Below are 19,842 nucleotides of genomic sequence, written 5' to 3'. Positions count from 1 at the left end.
TGGGGCCTCCATGGATCGGACTTGTTTGTCCAGCACATCCCACAGATGCTAGATTGGATTGAGATCTGGGGAATTTGGAGGCCAAGTCAACACCTCAAACTCGTTGTTGTGCTCCTCAAACCATTCCTGAACCATTTTTGCTTTGTGGCAGGGTCGCATTATCCTGCTGAAAGAGGCCACGGCCGTCAGGGAATATCGTTTCCATGAAAGGGTGTACATGGTCTGCAACAATGCTTCCCATAGTGCATCCTGGTGCCATGTGTTCCCCAGGTAAGCGACGCACGCGCACCCGGCCATCCACGTGATGTAAAAGAAAAGGTGATTCATCAGACCAGGCCACCTTCTTCCATGGCTCCGTGGTCCAGTTCTGATGCTCACGTGCCTATTGTTGCCGCTTTCGGCTGGTGGACGGGGGTCAGCACGGGCACCCTGACTGGTCTGCGGCTATGCAGCCCCATACGCATCAAACTGCGATGCACTGTGTATTCTGACACCTTTCTATCAGAACCAGCATCAACTTCTTTGGCAATTTGAGCTACAGTAGCTCGTCTGTTGCATTCGCTCCCCATGTGCATCAATGAGCCTGTCACAGCTGTTCACCACTGTTCCTTCCTTGACTGTTACAGGGTGCAGTGTATGTATTTGTCCACACACACACACACACACATATATATATATATATATATATCAAACTTCAGAATGTTGAAAGCAAAGACGTTTCAATTTCAGTTCATTTTTAAAGGGCTGAAGTCCCTAAAGCTTTTTTCCCCCACTGTAATCGTCATATACTGTGCAGATTGTAAAGCCCCATGAGGCAAATCGCGATTTGAGATACTGGGCTGTATAAATACAATATGATTTATGAATATTAATAAGCGCAAAATGTATGTACAACGAAATATCTCAGGGGGGGGCGGCATATTGGCCTCTTCACTTAATTGAAAGTGACAGGCGAGTCGGTGTGAGGTGTGCGGGTCTCAACAGGCGAGAGCTGCAAAAGGTAGGAACGTCACTCCGTGTGCTACCGCTCTTCTACCGGCAGGGGGCAGTGGCGCCGCGCCAGAGACAGCACAGAGTGGGCCGCTCGCTCCCGTCAGAGACGCACAGGTGCTCCTCCAGTCGACGACTTTACTGTCGGCGTCATCATCGCGATAAGACCCGATGACGTCGCAGCAGTTTGGCTGTTCGCAAAAGTGCTGAAACAGTCAACTAATGAATGGATTAGTCTTCTTGTAGATAGTTTTAAAAATATATATATGTAACATTAAAGATAATAATAGCAGGTTAGGTTGTTTAAATTCCTACTTAAAGCCTATAAAAAGGATACGTCACAGTAGTGTGAAGCACAAAAGTTAAGACTCCATTCTTATACGCCGGCGTGAGGTTTAATCAAAATGCCATTTTGGAAAAAATACAAGTCGGCGTGACGTCGGAGGTCCGGTCTAAGCAGCCTGGAGGAGAAGGCGGGGGGGGGGGGGGGGGGGGCGCTGGAGGAGCGCTGTATTTTACTCCCACAGTCAGTCAGCTGCCTCCTCATTCACCCTCTCCTTTGTCCGACGGCAGCACCGCACCCGCACCCGCACGCTATGGTGACCCACCGGTACAGCCCGAGCGGCTCCGCCGCCGTTCAGAGCGAGGCAGCGGCCGGAGCCGCGCCGCCAGCTACCTACTACGGTGAGTCCCCGACCATGTGTGTGGACGGCTCGACAGCGTCACAATGGACAGGCTGTTGTTTCTACAGCCAGGAAGGATGCATGCATGCCAGTGTTATGCCCACGAGGTATAGCGGCGTACTCCTGTATATTGAATATGAGCTATGTGGCATATTATAAAGGCTAATAGCTTTATCATTATAATTAGTAGTTGAATTAAGCTGCTAGGCAGACAGAACAGAAACCACAGTTTTCAAAACTTATGGTAATGTAGAGTGGACAGGTTCTCCAAATCAGTTTAACTAATATGATCAATATAATTAAAAAGCATGAGAAAGTCTTAGGAGTTTGGTGCCACACTTTTTTGACAGAAACAGCTACTCTGTGTGTGTCTGTGTGTGTGTGTGTGTGTGTGTGCGTTTGTGTATTTGTGGATGCCTACCCAAAGTTAGAGTTATAATTCCACTTTTTAGCATTTAATAATAAAAGACAAACTGTTAAAATGAATTAGCCACTAGCACTATTATTGGGTAGCCTAGCCTAAACAAGTCGACATTCTTGCCTTACGGTGGGGGTTGGCTTTACAGTGAAAACACGTCCAGCCAACTTGTCCGGCTAACCTCCTAGCAAGCTAACACTTCAAGCTAACAAAGCCAACATACACCTTCATTGTTTAGGGGGGAAAAAAGAACGTTTATTTTGACCTTTGCAAAACACTGGTGATTTGAATCACAAAAATGTCGGAAATTAGTTCGCATTTTTACACTTGCGCCTGTTCCCTCGTCTGGAAGTCAGTGGGTTTTTTGGTTAGACGCCTGAAATGAGGTCTGTGGTTAACACGAGCTTAAGAGATTTCAACGTTTTGTTCTACAACATGAAATACATAAGTAGATACCCCCCCCCCACTCGCGAATTTTGAAGCTTTGAGGCGTCTTTAAAAAAAGGCGGTTGCTAACAAGCGGCTAAATGAGACTACAGAGGTCGTCGCGGACATCAAACACTCAAACTATATCTATCTGTCTATATATCTATATCTATCTATATTCTCTTAAAAGTTAAGCTAAGCGGTGGTGACGTTGAAGTAACGCGACCGTGGTGTAGTTCCTTTATAGCCTAACGTTAGCTTTTTACTTCTGGCGATTCCATTTACGCTTCAAAAATCCTAAAAGTGGTGTTCATGAGTGCAGATTATCTCGCTGAACAAAACATGTAAGTTTCATAAACTTTTTTTGTTTTGCCACAGAGCTTATTTTCTTGCAATAATCCAAAATCCCATTGGCTTTTTGTCGAGGGAGCTGGGCGCGACGCTAACTTCCAGGTTGGCCTACAAAAATACGCCACCCCTGCAGCCCTCCATGGCCGTGCACGGATCCTGAAAACCAGGCAGACATTTCATCATGTTGCATTGCTGTCGTAAAAATTTGTATCTAACTCAAAACCTAAAACTGAAGTTGTGTTTTGCAAACAAGCCGCGCCTCATGCCGATGATGACTTCATCTTGACTGACGGCCGTCATTCCTGCTGTATCATCTCGGGGGGGGGGGGGGGGGGGGTTGCTTCGTGTCGTGGTCCTTCAGATGAGATGTTGGCTGTGTTTTATCTTCTGAACATGAACACCGCAGGATACTGTAGATGGCCAACGAGTGGTTTAAAAATAGCCAATGCCGACTATGCCAACAAAGGTGTTGGTGCTTTGTACTGAGAGGGCTGCGGCTATTTTGGTCAGCAGCAGGATAAAGATTAGCTGAGTATTACAGTTCACTAATGCCATCAGCTGACCTCAGGTCTGTTTACTTCAACAAGGATGACGCTTACGCAGCCTGCCTTGTTGTAGGCTACATTAACTGCCTGCCGTACATTGGTTTACCAAAATGTTTTCTTTTATTTGTGTATTATTAGTGTTAATATCCTACTTTCCTCTTTTTTTTTCTCCGTTTCTGTCTGTCGATAAAAGCCTGGGGACAGCTTGCAACAAATCTGTGTGTGTGTGTGTGTGTTGGGGGGGGATTTGGTAGAGTGTAACAGATAAGTAGCGGTCCTTTCTGATAAGACGTGGCTAAACATTTTCACAACCACACTCTCAGTTAGGTGTGTGTGTGTGTGTGTGTGTGTGAGTTTCGCAACAGTAGCTCGGTTTGTTTGGTCTGGACCAAATTGAAAAATGAAATGAAAATTAGACAATAGGCGTTTTCTGGACCCAACAGGTCTGGACACTCCCCCGAGAGGAACGGCACACTGGCGAGAACTGCTGAACTTCAAGGGCTGTTTTTTTCTATTTGCAGTTGCGCCGCCAACTGGAACGCTGAAGTGACGTAAGCCGTGTCCCGGCAGCTGGCATAGCAACGTTTCTTATTTTTATATTTTGTACATACTTTTATTTCTAAATTTGTGCTGCTTTCTAATCTTGAATGGGAGCACCGGTACTGTACAATTTCCCCCCCCGGGGATCAATAAAGTATTTCTGATTCTGATTCTGATTTGGAAACGTTGCGCCCAAGATTTTTTATATTTAATTTTGACAAGTCCAAATCGCACTGTATTTCCTGTCGCATGTATGCGAAAATAAAGCCCGAACTTACATTTTTGAAGGTTTACCGCAGGTTTTTAAAGATGGCGGGTGCCACTCGAGGATTCCTCTTGTGCTGGGAGAGCATTAACCCTGAAGCAGGAGCGAAGACAGTTGATCAAAACGGCGTTTGAAGAACTTTCCAGTTCTTGCAGAAACACAAAAAAAATGGGCGGGGTCCTGCAACTGTTCTTAACACCTATTGATGCCTTTTAGTTCTGGTCCGTTTCATGGTCACGCTCACCAATTACACACGAGCCAAGAGCTGAAACTATGAAGTCCCCAAAAAAGGTGACTCGCAGGCGTTCAGCAATATAGCGGGGATTACTGCGGGATCACTATGTCACACGCTTTTTAATGGACTTGATGGACTGCCAAAGTGCACAGAGTAGCTGTAGCAAGCTCAGCACACCACAGTTGTAACTTCTTTTGGCCTGCTGGGCTGATTATCCCAACACTCGCGTGCTGGAGCGCACACATGTTACCACGGTTACCAGACGATTTACAGAAATATGGCTCCTACAGATCGGCAGATGGATTCAGTAGTAGGTTCGCTTCTGAGCTCATGCTAAAATTGCACATATAATTGTGGTTGGTTGGTCTGTTTGCTGTCTACGGTGCGTGGGAGGTCTTATGGAGGAAAAATAAATAAATAATTTGTGCTCTAATGTAATAGCCTATTGTACACTCCAGAAGTACAAAACACAGGGAGCATCTAAATAAACAGCCACTTCATGAGTAAATGGCACAGGCTTACTGCATTATTTCATGAGTACTGGTCGGTTAACACTTCATTTTACAGGTCCACAAATGTCATGGTAAGTAGGTGATAATTAGATAGCAACCTATCTGAAATGTCTTTGAAATTACACCCAACATTTACCCCAGAATTTATCGGAAATAACGCCATTTCCCAGTAAGCAGGTACATTTCTTTAATACATTTCCAGAAATGTAATGCGAAGTTGAACTGATTGCCATGAGGTAACACAAACGCTTTATTCCTAGGTCTGTTATTTCCTGGCAAATCGATGATAATTAGCAAGTAACTCTCCTTGAAACTTCTTGGAAATTACAACCAAATAATAATTATGTATAATTACATTCTCTTTCCCAGTTGAAAATGAGCTGGTAATGTGTTTTATATAGGCCCACCAAGTTACTTGATTAGGCTCAAAATACAGAGGAATTACATACCTTTTGTAATTAGGCCTGCATTTTCTTTCACATGGAAATGATATCATAGAGGGGGTCAGTTGTGATATTCACCTTCAAGTTGTCCTTACCTGCTTGTGATGGGCAATGAGTGTAGGGCCATGGCAAAACAGAAAGGGGGTTAACAACTCGCCTTACCGGGCACGGCCTTCTTTTCAAGGACGGAGCAGTTGAAGGTCCGGGCTTGGTGTTTCACTTCAGTCACTGAGGGTTCAAATACAACGTCATAATGGAGAAGAGTTTTAAGTGCCGTTCCTAGTAGTCATTACTGCATTATTGGATGGGGCCACACCCACACGCTAACATACTGGGCCCTAACTACGCCCATTCTTCATGTGGCGACGCTCGTATTGTCCCTGCTGCTGCTGTGTGATGGCCACCGGTGTTTAATAATGAACGTAAGTAAACACATTATTTAGTGAGATGCAAACATAATTTATTCATCTATTTCTTTATCTATTCGGTGATGCGGGGAGAGACACCCAAAAATTGCACCGGCGTTTGATTCGGCACCTTTCACATCTGCTTAAAATGAAAGGTTTGAACCGGACCCAACAGGTTTTATTGTGAAAGCACCCTTAAACAACAGCATCACGTCCAAAAAGAAAAAAGTTTGAAGTGATTTTGAAAATTTAGGGACTAGCCTCTCTGTAGTTTTTTCTTCCCACTTTCGGAGTCATGCAAAAGTCGCCAGTCATTAGAGACGGTGGGGACGTCTATGTATTAATGCCTTTAAAACAGTCGGCGTGAAAATAAACAACGCAGTATCCTGCCAATGGGACCAGCACTTGTGTGTGTGTGTGTGTATATATATATATATATATATAAAAACATCACAGGGTCTTTGTACTCTGGTTCCCTTGATGTTTGAATCTAAAAACTCAGATGATTTATCTCAGAGTGGGAGGGGGGGGGATAAAATATAGACGAGAGAAGTGCAGGGGTAAGACGCGGACTACAAAGTACAGCATGTTGAGAAGATGTGCAAGTGCAGTGGTGCGTTAAAATGGAGGAAACTAACCGGAGGAGTGACGATGACGCTAAAAAAAAAAGAAAAAGAGGACACTTGAAAAATGAATCGAACCAAATTATAATGAATGTTCGAGAAATTACATATAAAAAAAAAAAGAACAAAACTAGCAAAACGGACTGTAGGAAAAAATGACTAATAGGAGTAGAAACTGAAGCGAGCGGAGTACCACGGAAAAACTAGACAACACAGTAAAACAGATGAGACCAGAGAGTGGGAAAGGATGTGATAATTGTCACATCTGGCCGGACACAGCGGTCAATATTCAGCGGTAAGAGCGGGGATTTTATTCTCGTTTTGGCGGAAAAGCCTCTGAAGTAACATTTAAAATCACTGATAATAGTAATAAACTTTTATTACTTCTACAGAAACAATTCGTCCCATAATTGTGCCGGAGTTTGCAAGACCGAATGTATCCGCAGTCCTGAAAAAGGACGCAATGTCGTGTTTCTGATGCAGGTCGTAATAATAAAAGAATAGATCAGAGTGTATGGAGCGATGCCACAATCGTTAGGCTAGGTGTGTGTGCTAAATATGTACCAAATCAAGTGATAAGTATGGCGGTAAAACACACCGGAACAATAACTTCTACAGTGTCTCTATTGGCCGAACGAGCACGTCCACTAGGCCAGAGTTGAATGAAGGTGAAGGGCGTGGAAAGTACGACGCAAGCTTTTTAAACAAGAAGGGGTACGGAGGATATCGGACGGCGGGTTGTGTTGCATCCTGTCTTTCCTCCTGCGCCCGTCCTCCTCTCAACGCTCCTTCAGATTTCCTCTATCTCCCTTGTACTGCTGAGTAATCTGAATATATTTCCATCTCATCTTCTCCTCTGTTCCCCACCTCTCTGTTCTTCCTGTCTTCTCAACAATTGCTTCCCCTCTTAGAGAAGTCCTCGACACACACACACACACACACACACACACACACACACTCTTTACAGTCCTCTGTGATTCTCAGAAGGACTGTCTGACAGGCAACCCTCCTGGGCTCTCCTCATTTTAGCTTCCTTTTCTTGTGCCTCCTTTGTAGACCAGTACTCACTGAAACGTACGAATATGGCCGTGCCTTTCGAAGTTCAGGGTTTGTCCCCTGTGTGGCGGCGATGGTCGCTCTCGTGATGAAGCGGGGGCTGAAGCGTTTTCCAGAGATTGGAGGCATGCATCGACGGTTCGTATGGAGTTGCAGGGTGGCGACCAAGGTGTTGCCTGAGGTGGAGTGACCTGGAGCGGTATAGAGAAGAGAGAGAGAGAGAGCGATGTGAATGAATGAGCCATAAAGATAGTCTTCCTAAGCTTAATTTGTCATACGGGCAGCGTTAGGTAGAGGGGGGGAAGAAAAGCATAGATGAAAGGGATAGTTGTGCGTATAGGAGTCCATGTCGGGAGGGGTTTAGGGGGAAGAATGATGGAGAAGGTTCGTGTTAATATGGCATCTAACAGTCGCTGATTATTAGATACATCACAGCGGATCAAAAGAGATCGAAGAAGCACATTTGTTGTTTTGTCTGCGTGGTTTCATAGAAAGTAGAAAGGTTTGCGCTGTTCGTTTATTTCGCGTGGGAATTGGTAATTCCGTATTTAGCGCCTTTTCGGTTCCTCTCCTTTACTTGTAGGACCTTTTTCACGCCTGAAAGTCCGAACCAAGGTTTGTGGTTTTTGCTTCAGTGTATTTGATGGATAGAGAACTATACGCGACATATCGGCGCCTTGTCGCCATCGCCTACGTGAGAGCTGTGTCTTCCTGTACTTGCAATTGATTGGTTTGTAGACAGACGTGCCGTCAATTTAGCGATTAGCCCTTCAATCAAAGATTAAAATGAACAAATAAGCAGCTATAATCGTATTATTGTGGCATTACTACCAGCCCGGACCAAATGTCAATGTCTGATGATAGCCCACCAGAATTCCCATCTTTTTGTCCATTGTTTCGACAGTGAATTGGAGGGTGCCGTTGGACTGATCTAGCTTTTTTTAGTGTCGAATTCCAGGCTTGAGCAGAGCTCTCGTTGCATTGTGAAAGTGTGTGACCAGGAAATCAAGTTAGTTATTCATGGAAGGAAGGATACTGACCTCGATTCCTGGAGTTTGTTGACCCCTCGTGTCTGTCTTCTTTAGCTCGTTTGGGTCGGATGGGTCTTGCTGGAGAGTATCAAGCCTAATATCCATTTTGCACTGCAGCAATTCAGCCAAGGACCATACTTGGGGAACACTCCATGTTCACCAGGTCATACAGTCGGTTTGTCAGAGCTTTTTTGACTGACACCGAGCGGCCTGCTGCTGCTGAAATTGAGGCTGATGAGAACCGCAAGACCGAAACAAACGTTAAGTTTGCTGTAAGAACCAAAGAATGAATTAAAAAAGGCTAAAAAGCGTTAATTAGATTTACCACAAGATGTATTCTAAAATGCCACAACCTACCCCAGTTGTACAATTGTGTTAACATTTTTTTTGTTCTTGCAACAAGTTTCGTAAGTGGAGTTGGCAACAACCCCCATGACACTCGCATATTTCAAAAAATGGCATAATCTTTGAAAATTGGAATGAGTTCGCTCGAGTTGTGGAAACCCAGTCTTCTGGAAATTGTTCATAAGCTACAAATTTTTGCAACGAATGCATCAGCAAGATGCACACCGACATCGTATCTCATTTGATTTTCTGACAATATCCACTAGCGGCAACGAAAGCATAATTCACCTTTTTTTAGGGTCACGCTTAGGCTTTCACAGACAGCATGGGCTCTGATTGGACGTTACGTAACCAAACCATGACTTTGACGGCTGACATGAAGCAGGGGGGGATGAAAGACGAAATGCTGCCCCTCCTCCGAAATGTTTCCTGTCAGCCCTGAGATGTAAGTTTCAAAGACAAGAGAAAGCCCGCGTCGCCTGCATGCATGCATGCGCGTCATTGCTGTGTGTGCGTGGATGTGGGTGGATGGGAGGGCGGGTGTGAACGTGAAGCATGATGCAGCTGATGTTTAAATCTTGACAAGCATCGTCTCATTTCCATATATTCATCCTCGAGAACACTCGGCGAAGAAAGGGAGGGAGCGGAAACATTCAGCGAAGAGCGGAAGAGAGAATAAATTACAGTCTCATCTGCATGTTCAGCCGTGTACCTCAGCCCTCCGGAGAAACTCCCAAAGCAATTCATGCAACGTGGACTAAACGAACCGCTTCATGCAAGGTGTTTGTGCGTCCTACAAAGCTGTTACTGTCACCGATGAAGCTGCATGTTGCGTACAGCTTCAACTTTTAACTTCAACCGCACAACCAGAGTTTCTGTGGGACACATAGAAAAAATAATAGACCCCAGATGTATGATTGTCAATATCAGAAAATGAGCTAACGATGTGTATTTTAATGATTTTAAAAGGTACCCTGTGGAGTTTTTGTGAGTGGGTCCCCGTTTTTTTTTGATCGACGGGTGGTAAAGCACCAAGGAACACAGCGATGTGCCAACAACAAGTCCTCTAAATCATGGGCCTCAATCTCGCGGCCCGCGGGCCAATTGCGGCCCGCAGGACAATATTTTGTGGCCCCCACCTTGATATAAAAGTTTAATGTTAGTGCGGCCCGCGATGTTTGTTCGTCCAATGTGCGCTGAGAATGTGCGCACCTCACGGTAGATTGTGTTGTTATTTTTGCTACACAGCTTTCTGTAAAATTCAAAGATGCATTATTAAACCTTAATAAAGCATCATTCTTTTAATTTCAGCATCATCTCCCCGTTAATGATCACTTAGTTTAATTATTGTGAAGCACTTTGTAAAGTCCGTTTCAACACGAGCTCTGTCAATACATCACAATACGTTCTTCTGATGTTTAATAATGATGACTGACACTTTACAGTGGTGACGGTTTGCAGAAACGTGATGAATTTTGGGTAAAGTCGCCCCAAATATCCAGCTGTGCGTACTGATCAGCTGTTGGAGAACCTGTGCGTAATTCTCACTGAGGTCTAATGAGTAGAGCAGACGTACAAACGGACGTTAAAAGACCTTTACATCCATGTTTGGCGCGCTGTGTGACAGCAAATGAGGCTCGTATATGTGATTCCACAGCGTGTGACATTAATAAAACAGAACCAGGCGAACCTGCTGCTGTGCCACACGACATATTTGATTAGACAACGCCGCTATGCTCCTACTGCATCCATGGAGTTATTATAGAAAATAAAAGCCAGTAAATAACGCTTCCATGGGATAATGGTGTCCCACATGCTTTCACTTGTTTCTATGACGACGTTTACAACAACAACAGCACGGCGGATAATGAACAGCCTGGTAGAATTTGCCTTTTTTTGCGCTCACTAACCCGATACTTTCTACCATCTACAAATGTCATGATGTTCATATCATCATGAAAGACATGAATATCGAGCGCAAAAAGAAAGGCGACTGCTACCGGGCTGTTCTGTTCGGCTCAGCTATGTGAGAGGAAGTGCTGCCAGGTTTCTGGCAGCAAGGAGTAGGCAAGAGACGCCATGTTAAGAAGGAACGTTCATGTTCAGAAGAACCCACTGAAGTTAAATAACTGTTAGTAATGTAGTTTGAGAAGTTTGGATTTTTTTTAGCAAAGCTTTTTTTGTGGAATACCTGAACACCCAGACTCTGCCTCCAGCGGCCCCCAGGTAATTTGAGTTTGAGACCCCTGCTCTAAATGAAACGTCAGAATACGTTGTTAGTCCGTGCCCTCAAGTGACACGCATACCCGTTTTTTTTTCTTCCAAAATGGTTACCACTGCAAAAATCAACATGTTTTGCGACCCGACAATCCTATGATTAAGGTTCGGTTAGGTTCGGGAACGAACACGGCTAGGTTCAACTGGCTCCTCGACACGAAGGAGCAGCGGCTCAACTCCGAGCTCCCCTCCGGATGTCTGAGCACCCCTTTCTGCATCAGTAAAGCTGAGGTGGAGCAGGTGGAACAGCTTTATGTTCCTAGGTATCAGCATCACACATCTCCGTGCTGGTAAAGAAAGCTCAGAAACGACTGTGCCAAGTCCTTGTTAGCTTACAGAGGAGCCATAGAAAGCATCCAGACTGGAAACATTACAAACCGGCATGGGATGCGTAGGCCCAGGACTGGAGGGCTCTGCAGCGGGTGATTAAAACCACCCAGAACACCATCTACCCATCTACCAAACATCACTGATACTGGAGAGGTGAGGTGCCTGCACAGAGCCCAAAGGATACTCAAAGACAACCCCCCCCCTCCCCCAGCCACAGCCTTGTTCACCCTGCAGCCGGAGTTTTACGCGCTGCCACGGAACCATGGATGTATTTTCTTGCACTAAATCCGTGACTACAATGCATTGCGGGTGATATGCGCGTCTGGAGGGACCACCATCGCTGACTCACTCCTTCAGCCCTCCGAGGGTTGATCTCACCAAGTTCACGTCAGTTTTTCAGACAAATGGAACGACACTTGTGATGGCGGCGGGAATTCCCCCGAGGGCGAGTGGGACAAGTCAGCCGGGACACGTTGAACGACAAATGAAACGCCGCCTTAGCTTTTATTTTATTCTACTTGAAATATTTGTTTATACTGTATGTTCTATGTGTGTGTAGCATGAAGGGGCTACAACTTACACTTGTGCATGATGATAATGATAAGGGCAGTAAATGAACCTTGATACCTTCGTCACATGACCTAAGCATGGAAGTGACGTTATTCCGGTTGTTCTTACTCTGAACAGGTGGGATACTGTTGTATGGTACTCATTTCGGCAGTAAGGACAAGCCGAGTCCTTCCTTATAGTTTTCAGGAAGTTGCCACGGCAGCATTAATTGGATTTAAGGACAAGGACTAAGACCCTACCGGTCGAGGCAGATGACCGCCCCACCCAGAACCTGGTTCAGTCCAAGGTTTTTCCTAGCTCATGGTGGGAACTGTTGCTACTAATACCAGGCGCTACTAATCATGATCACACTATATTTGTTCATCACAATGAATTAAGAATGCTTTTTTTTTTAATTTAAATTGAATTGCATCTGAATTAATTGAGTGCTGTGCGCGAAATACGAGGGTGTCACTTTCGCAGAAACTGCCAAGTTTCTTTGTTCAAAAGCTTTTTGAACTGTGGGATTCAGTGGGATAACTGCATTGATAGTGTGACTGTGTGTGTCAGACTATTGAATAAGACATGACAGACCTCCAGAGTGACCTAGTTCTCTGTTCCAGGAGCCAGCTGTACAGTATTCATATCAACACACTGAAAACCCATAAGGCTTCAAAACCAGAGGCTCCCAGACAAAGACAGACGAGAGCTGTCTGAACCGCGTAACTAAAAATGACAGATGGAACTGAAGAGCTGTGTTGCTTTGATTCATAAAAATGGGTTTTAGGCTTATAGTTAGGAAAATATATCGCGATGTCAAATGCAAAAATTTAACTAATACTTATCAGCTGGGGTGGAAATGACTGACGTATCCAGGGCTTTCCACGAGGATATGGAGTAACCAGCCAGTGGGAAACAGCTGGAGGGGTCCGTTTTGGCCACATTCTAATGCCACTATTCCATCATATACACCGATCTTTATTGTTTGCACATTTTTTGAGTTTGTAGTGAATTGTTGTAAAGGAGAATTAGCCCACACACAGTAAATAGCTGTTGGTCTTTAAAACCTTGCCTGTTCCTGACTGATCCGAACTTTTGTATTTAAGAATCGTCAGCCCCCAGTTTATTGTTTTCTACTTATTTATTGACACCTTCACTGTAAGGTTTATCGCCCTCCCAAAGTCAAGGTGAAGCCACCAACCAGCTGTAGGGACGGGTACGGTTAGCGTTTTGCCTTTATCTTAACCCAGCAAATGAATTAAAGAATGGGATTAAAATTGATTTATAGCTTAAATATGGATAAACAGCAAAGTCCCTATATACACACAATAATCTCTCACTGGAAACAAATCTAAAATGTCAGTAAAATGAATAATATTATAATAGTGAAGTTCTGATACCAGGTGTACCCAGGACGCATTGAGGTCCGAACGCTCAGACCACATTCGGAGGTGGTCTCTAGTGTTAAATTATGATCGGTCGACACATTGATGAATTAATATGTGCGTGTATTTATATTATAAAACCAAGTTATTATAAACGTTTTTCAAAAATTATGATAAAAGGTGATTAATTATTAATATAAATGCATTATATTTCCTTATTCTGTGTTTTAAAGGACGAATTTTAAAAATCGAACCGCCAGGTTAATTTTCCTTAAGTTGAATGCACCTGCGTGTCCGCCAATCTTGTTCACAATGAATATGTTTTCTGCTTTCCAAGATCAGTTTGATTGAAAGATGTGCGCCAACCCACAGAGCGGCAGGGATAAGGAGCGCTGGCAGATTAATCAAGCCAATGTAATGATACTTTTACGATATAATTCAAATTTAATTTATCACTTCATCAAAACCTCTCACACCACTCCTGCTGTACGATCCATCTTCAACTGTCCATCTGTCCATATGCTTAGCATGTTCAGTTTTGCCAAAGTACGACTAAATGCACTTCTGTTGACAGCGTTCGGTTTCCGTGTTCTGGGACTGGTTTCACAGCGCTGCCAGCTGTCAGTACAGTCCACGGTTACTCTAAATTGGCCCCTGTGATAAACATGTTGTGGATCTGAATGTTCGTTTCTCCAATCGGCAAAAAAAGTCTTTTAGCAGTGGGCAGCCTGCACGGACCCACTGCCGGTCCTGCTTCCTGTTAGGTCGGAGTATTTGCGGTGATCCTCTGGATCCATCATCTTCAGACCTAACCCTAACCCTCGGCTGTGTATCAAGGGTTTTGGCGGCGTTGGTGAATTTTGCAAGTGAGATGAGCTGAAGCTGAGCCGCATGTTGCTAAAGAGAACCGCGTGAAGAGCTTCCCATTAAAGCGTTTCCATTTCTTTTCTTTTCTTTTCTTCCAGGAGAGCCACACAAGTTTGATCCGTCCTTCCGAGGTCCAGTCCGCAGAAGGTAACTCCATACTTTTCCCTTCTTCTGCATGTAAAGCACACAAGTACTGACGAACATAAATGAACAGAAGACACTGACAATAACAATAGTTTGCGCCGGTTGTGTTCGACTTCTCTATGTAATATTAAGCTCCTCTTCGAGTACTTCGGGGACTTTTCCACCCACCTCATCATTTTTTGGGGTGTGAACCGGCAGCCCTCCGATAACAAGCTCACTTCTTAAATCTTCAAACTCCACCCGACAGATTTCTGTCTGTGCTTATCTCGCTAGTTTTAGGTTCCTGCTTGAAAACATGGCGTCGTACATTTCTGGGCGCCAGTCAGGGTTGGGCAACATCAGAAACGCGCCCGATGCCCTGAGCCTCTTAATGGAATGTGATCAAACTAGCGGCGACGCGGAATCACAGTAATCATGGATCCGGAATGAAATCAGAAATATTGCTGCTGTGGTGTACAACTATGTTTCTTCTCTGTTTCCTCAGAAGCTGCACTGATGTCTTGTGTTGTTTGATCTTCATCATTGTCATCCTCTCGTATATGGCCCTGGGGATAGTGGGTGAGTCTATACACACACACACACACACACACACACACACACACACAGTGCCTTGAGTGTGGCAAAAAGCCTCTTTGATCAGACTCCTCTTGCAGTGCATTCTCTTGTGAATCTACTGTACAAACACATACAATCTGTGCTGTTTGCTCTTGATCTCCAACACGTAGCTGCACCCGCCGCGATGCTGTGCTGTGCACGCACTTAAAAGAGCAGCCTCCTCCTGCGCTGACTGCTATAGATGGGAAGTTCTCACAGTAATTAACACTCTCGCGCACACACACACCGCAAATGCTGCGTTGCAGCTGGACACGCGTTTTCCTGATTTATTTCCTCTCCGCGTGCGCCCCGCTCACGTTGATCGTGCAAGTGGATAAAGGTTTGGATGGGGGGGGGGGAGAGGGGAGGGAAGAAAAAAAGATAGGAAAGACGGGAGAGGAAGGGGAGAGGCGGCACGCCGCTGGGAGGCTTATCGGAGTTGTTTCCTGAGCGATGAGAAATGGAGGCAGGGGAGAAGCTGATGATAATGAGAGCGCAATGGAAATCTCTTTGTTGTGCAACAGCCGATTGATATTTCCAGTGGCTCCTGAAGTCGCAGCGGGAAGTGGAGGAGGAAGCTGAATTTCAAGCATTTGATGTGAGGGCCGGAGGAAGAGCGATGCTCTGGAGCGCACGGCTCCGTACGAAACCGTCAGTGGAGTGCAATATCCACCTCAAGCGCAGTCTGTGCTGACACACCAAAACCAGCTGACGTTATCCCTACGCAGGTCCAAAGGTTACCGGTCCCCCCCCCTAACGCAGGCCGACCCACAACGTAGCTGTTCCCCTTTTGACATATTTCACCTTGTCGTCAGACAATTAAATGAGCATTGTGGGCTCCAAAAGCTACGAACCAGGAACTATTAACCTAGACCTACACGTGAAAGAAACTGTTGCACCTGACATCAGGTGAAGTAGCCTCGAGTCTCAGCCATGTGTACCGCGCTGTCCACAACCGAGTCACGTTGGGGGCTCTGTGTTTCTTCCTTTAGGGGAGTAGACTTGTTAGTTAGTTGTTTAAGAGAGGGGGGGGGGGGGGTAGACGGTATCGGATTGGTATCAGTAGCAGCAGACACTCAAGGTTGTAGTATTGGTAAGTGGTATCGAGCCGTCCCTATTCGTAAGTCAAAGCCTTTGTCTCCACATGACAAAAGTATGGGGGGGTTTTTTTGTTTTGTTTTGTTTTTTAATCAAGCCGTCGTCATCATTTTACCTCAAGGCACTTTTAATGTAAGAATCCCCTGAAGCTCGAGCTGCAGTCTCAAACAGCATGAGATCATCCTCCCTCTCTCTCTCTCCGCTCTTTTGCTCTGTATACATCACCAAAGGGTTCAGATCACCGGGGCGGGGGGGGGGGCTCTCAAATGCCGATGCGTGAGGAGTAAAAACAACGTGTTTCCTCCTGAAGTATCTGAAACAGCCGATTTAAACCATCACAGACGCAAACGAAACCTATTTTCACTTGTAAATTTTTCCTGTCATGTGGCCACGTGTGGTTACAGGTAAAAAGATTTAAGATGGTGTGTGTGTGTGTGTGTGTGTGTGTGTGTGTGTGTGTGTGCGCGTTGCCTCATTTGCTAGTATGAGCTCATTCCCAAAGAGCAGTGTGTTTGTACAGAGCAGACGTGGTAAATGGAGTTCTGAGTGAGTGGAGGGGTCCACTGGTGTGTGTGTGTGTGTTACTGGGAGCTACTGGTGACATCATCCTATAAAGACATGAATCCACTAATCCCACTTTACACACAGACATGCACTAAACAGCCGAGCCTTCATTTCTACACACACACACACACACACACACACACACATTTACCTGTGTGTGTGTGTGTGTGTGTGTGTGTGTGTGTGTGTGTGTGTGTGTGTGTGTGTGTGTGTGTGTGTGTGTGTTGTATGCGATCATATGGGTGAATGAATAAAGAGCACGGACACGGACGTAAATACATAGTCGCACACACTCACAGGTGCACGTGTACTTACACAAAGACCAAAACCACTCCACTCCAGCTCTGCTACTACCACACACGGATGACATCATTCCCAATGACATCACCCTCTCTCATGCATACCCCCCCCCCTGTCTGCACCTTGTACTTAGCCCCCATCTCTTTTGTGTCTCATCCGTCCTTCCTTTCATCAGTGTCACACTCACAGTATAAACACAATCTCCTCTCTCTTCACTCTCTTCCGTTGTCATCAATCACATCAACCGTGTCACTGCACTGTAGATATATGAGTGTTTATTGGCGGGGGGGGGGGGGGGGGCACTGGGAAGCCACTTTTTGCACACTACAAAACATCTACATTTCCATCCAAGTTCCTTTGTGCGGAGAGGATAGTCAGTTTCTCCAATCCTCAAAAAAAAAAACATGGTTAGCAGCCAATATTCATAGAATAGAATATATCTTCCTTTCTTCAGAAAGTTTGACACGAAAGTATGAAAACGAAAACAAACAAAAAAAAAAGGATTGGAAACTGTTAGTGTGAAGCATCGGTGCAAATGACGAGCAACCCGGGAGACGAGTCAGCACTTTTACACGTCCGGTTCCCCCGTCTGGAAGTCGGCTGGGGGGTTTTTTTCTGGTGAGACGCCTGAAATGAGGTCTGTGGTTAACACGAGCTTAAGATTCACGTTTTGTTCTACGACATAAAATGTGTCAGTAGATACCCCCCACTCGCGAATTTTGAAGCTTTAAAAAAAAGTGGTGTAGTTCCTTTATAGCCCGACGTTAGCTTTTTACTTCTGCCGGTTCCATTTACGCTTCAAAAATCCTAAAAGTGGTGTTCGTCTTTTGGTTTTGCCACAGAGCTTATTTTCTGCAACAATCCGAAATCTTTTCGTCGAGGCGAACCTGGCCGATGCTAACTTTCGGTTTTTCGGCCTGCAGAAAAACACGTCGTCCCTGCAGCGCTCTCACTGTGGCTAAATCACACTTCTCTATATTCCAAGTCTGTGTTTCTCTATGCGAGAGCAACGTGCAGCTCAGCACGACGGATCACCTCACGCTCAAAGCCCTTCATACCCAAAAACCTAGTAAATGAGATTTTTTGACATGCCACTGAAATATTTTGGCACTGAGGGATAATGGAAGGTTGAAAACGAGCAAAATTCATCATTTATTCACACACACACACACACACACACACACGGATTCCTCCCGAGGTAACTGGATGTCTCAGTCCCTCCCTGTTGTGTTGCGCAGAGACAATGTTGCACGTCAGCGTTCGACTGATTTGGATAGTTTGAAGGCCGAGTGAAGCCACAGCTGGAAGGTGTTTTGTGCTGACATTTCGTGGCTTCATAATATCCCATTTTAAAACCCATGAATTTCAAATGATGCAAATAAATATTCAGATATATAATATTATTGTAACAACCAGGTCTGAGCCTGGTCTCCACACTGTATAACTGCGCATAGGACTCTCTGTTTAACGCCTTGTCTTGTCTGTCACAGCCTGGCTACATGGGGACCCCAGGAAGGTACTCCACCCAACGGACAGCTACGGCCGGTTCTGTGGTCAGAAGGGAACGTCCAACGCGTAAGTCACCGACATTACACTCTACTCGTAGTCTGAAGGTGCTCCCGACGCCAAAAAAGTTCCGTGAAATCCGAATTTACAGTTCTGCTGTTTCGCTTCAACACACCAACGCGGCACGGTGCAACAGGTGCAACGGTGGATGTATTAGCGTTACCACTGGGGCTGCGACTGTGATGCGATTGTTTTCGTTGTCGATTAACCTGCCGGCTATTGTCACAAGTCGTCGGTGAATGAGTTGTGAAAAATGCTTCACATCACAATTTCCCAGGGCCCGAAGTGGCGCCTCCAAAATAGCGTCTTTTGTCCAACCAAACCACTGTCGCAAAACGACATTTTTGAATGAATAAATCGATGAATCGAGAAACCGCTGCAGCTGTGATATCCATCCATCCATCCGTCCATATAACCTCCATTTATCTGTATCTCTCATGAACGCCAATGTCCAGGCTCCCTTTAGCAATTTGCAGAAATACCGTACAGTGGATTATGGGATATCACAGGCTGCTAATAATAACCTAGTTCAGTCCTCCCGAGTTCTACCGAAAACACAAAGGCTGCATTCCTTGGCTGCATTTGAAGGAGTCTTTGTTGTGGGACGTCACTTATCGACCTGTTGTGCTGTATTCCCGGCCAAAAACAAAGGGCCGACTTCAGAAGATATAAGCCCTGAATTAGGACACAGCACATATTTGCAAACCCTCTATGGGGAGGAAACCCTCATTATAGCAGTGCAGGCATTCTCTTTGTCTCTTTGGCGACAATTATCTCTCGAATTCCTGAATGCGATGCTCCCGATGCTCATGTTTCTCCACGCGACCGGTCCAAAAAGAAACTTCTCCCTCATGAAGCTGGTGCAACCGTGGCGATGAGTGAAGCAGGAGAGGTAGTAAGGGTGTGTGTCTGTCACTTTCAGGAGACTCAGTGCGATGTGTGAGGTACAGACAAAGAAACCCTGGAAAACTGAAGAAGCAACGCAGACGCCCAGTATCTTCCTCTTGTTTGCGTTGCCATCTACTGGTGATTCCCTGTCGCTGCATGCTGAATGTTTTGTTGTTGTTGAAGTACAACAACAACTTACTTTGGCACTAAAGAAAACTGATGATTCTCCGGCGCGTTCCGGAGTTTAAGGAGCATCTTCTCCGTGATTCCTGATTTATGGATGTTTATTTTCCCGCTGGACATTAGAGATAATGATGTCCTCAGGAGGTGTACGTCACACAGAATCTATGGATATGTCTTTTAGGAGTCATGACTCCAAGAAGGAGTACAATTATGGGTGCAAAGGGTTT

The 19,842-nt window shown here is 45.2% G+C and overlaps 1 protein-coding gene across 1 annotated transcript in view; it reads left to right on the top strand.

Moving 5' to 3' along the window:
- Nucleotides 1-1,586: 1,586 nt before the first annotated feature.
- The window catches only part of LOC139296063 (choline transporter-like protein 5-A), a 34,474-nt gene continuing 16,218 nt past the window's right edge, over nucleotides 1,587-19,842 (top strand). The window contains exons 1-4 of the mRNA XM_070918346.1: nucleotides 1,587-1,674; nucleotides 14,377-14,425; nucleotides 14,907-14,980; nucleotides 18,469-18,553. Of these exons, the coding sequence (XP_070774447.1) occupies nucleotides 1,587-1,674; nucleotides 14,377-14,425; nucleotides 14,907-14,980; nucleotides 18,469-18,553 (296 nt within the window). The remainder of the gene's footprint in view (nucleotides 1,675-14,376; nucleotides 14,426-14,906; nucleotides 14,981-18,468; nucleotides 18,554-19,842) is intronic.

The sequence above is a fragment of the Enoplosus armatus genome, chromosome 14, assembly GCF_043641665.1.
Source record: "Enoplosus armatus isolate fEnoArm2 chromosome 14, fEnoArm2.hap1, whole genome shotgun sequence".
Lineage (NCBI taxonomy): Eukaryota > Metazoa > Chordata > Actinopteri > Centrarchiformes > Enoplosidae > Enoplosus > Enoplosus armatus.
Note: the sequence above shows the minus strand (reverse complement) of the source record. Positions and strands in the feature narration are given on the sequence as shown.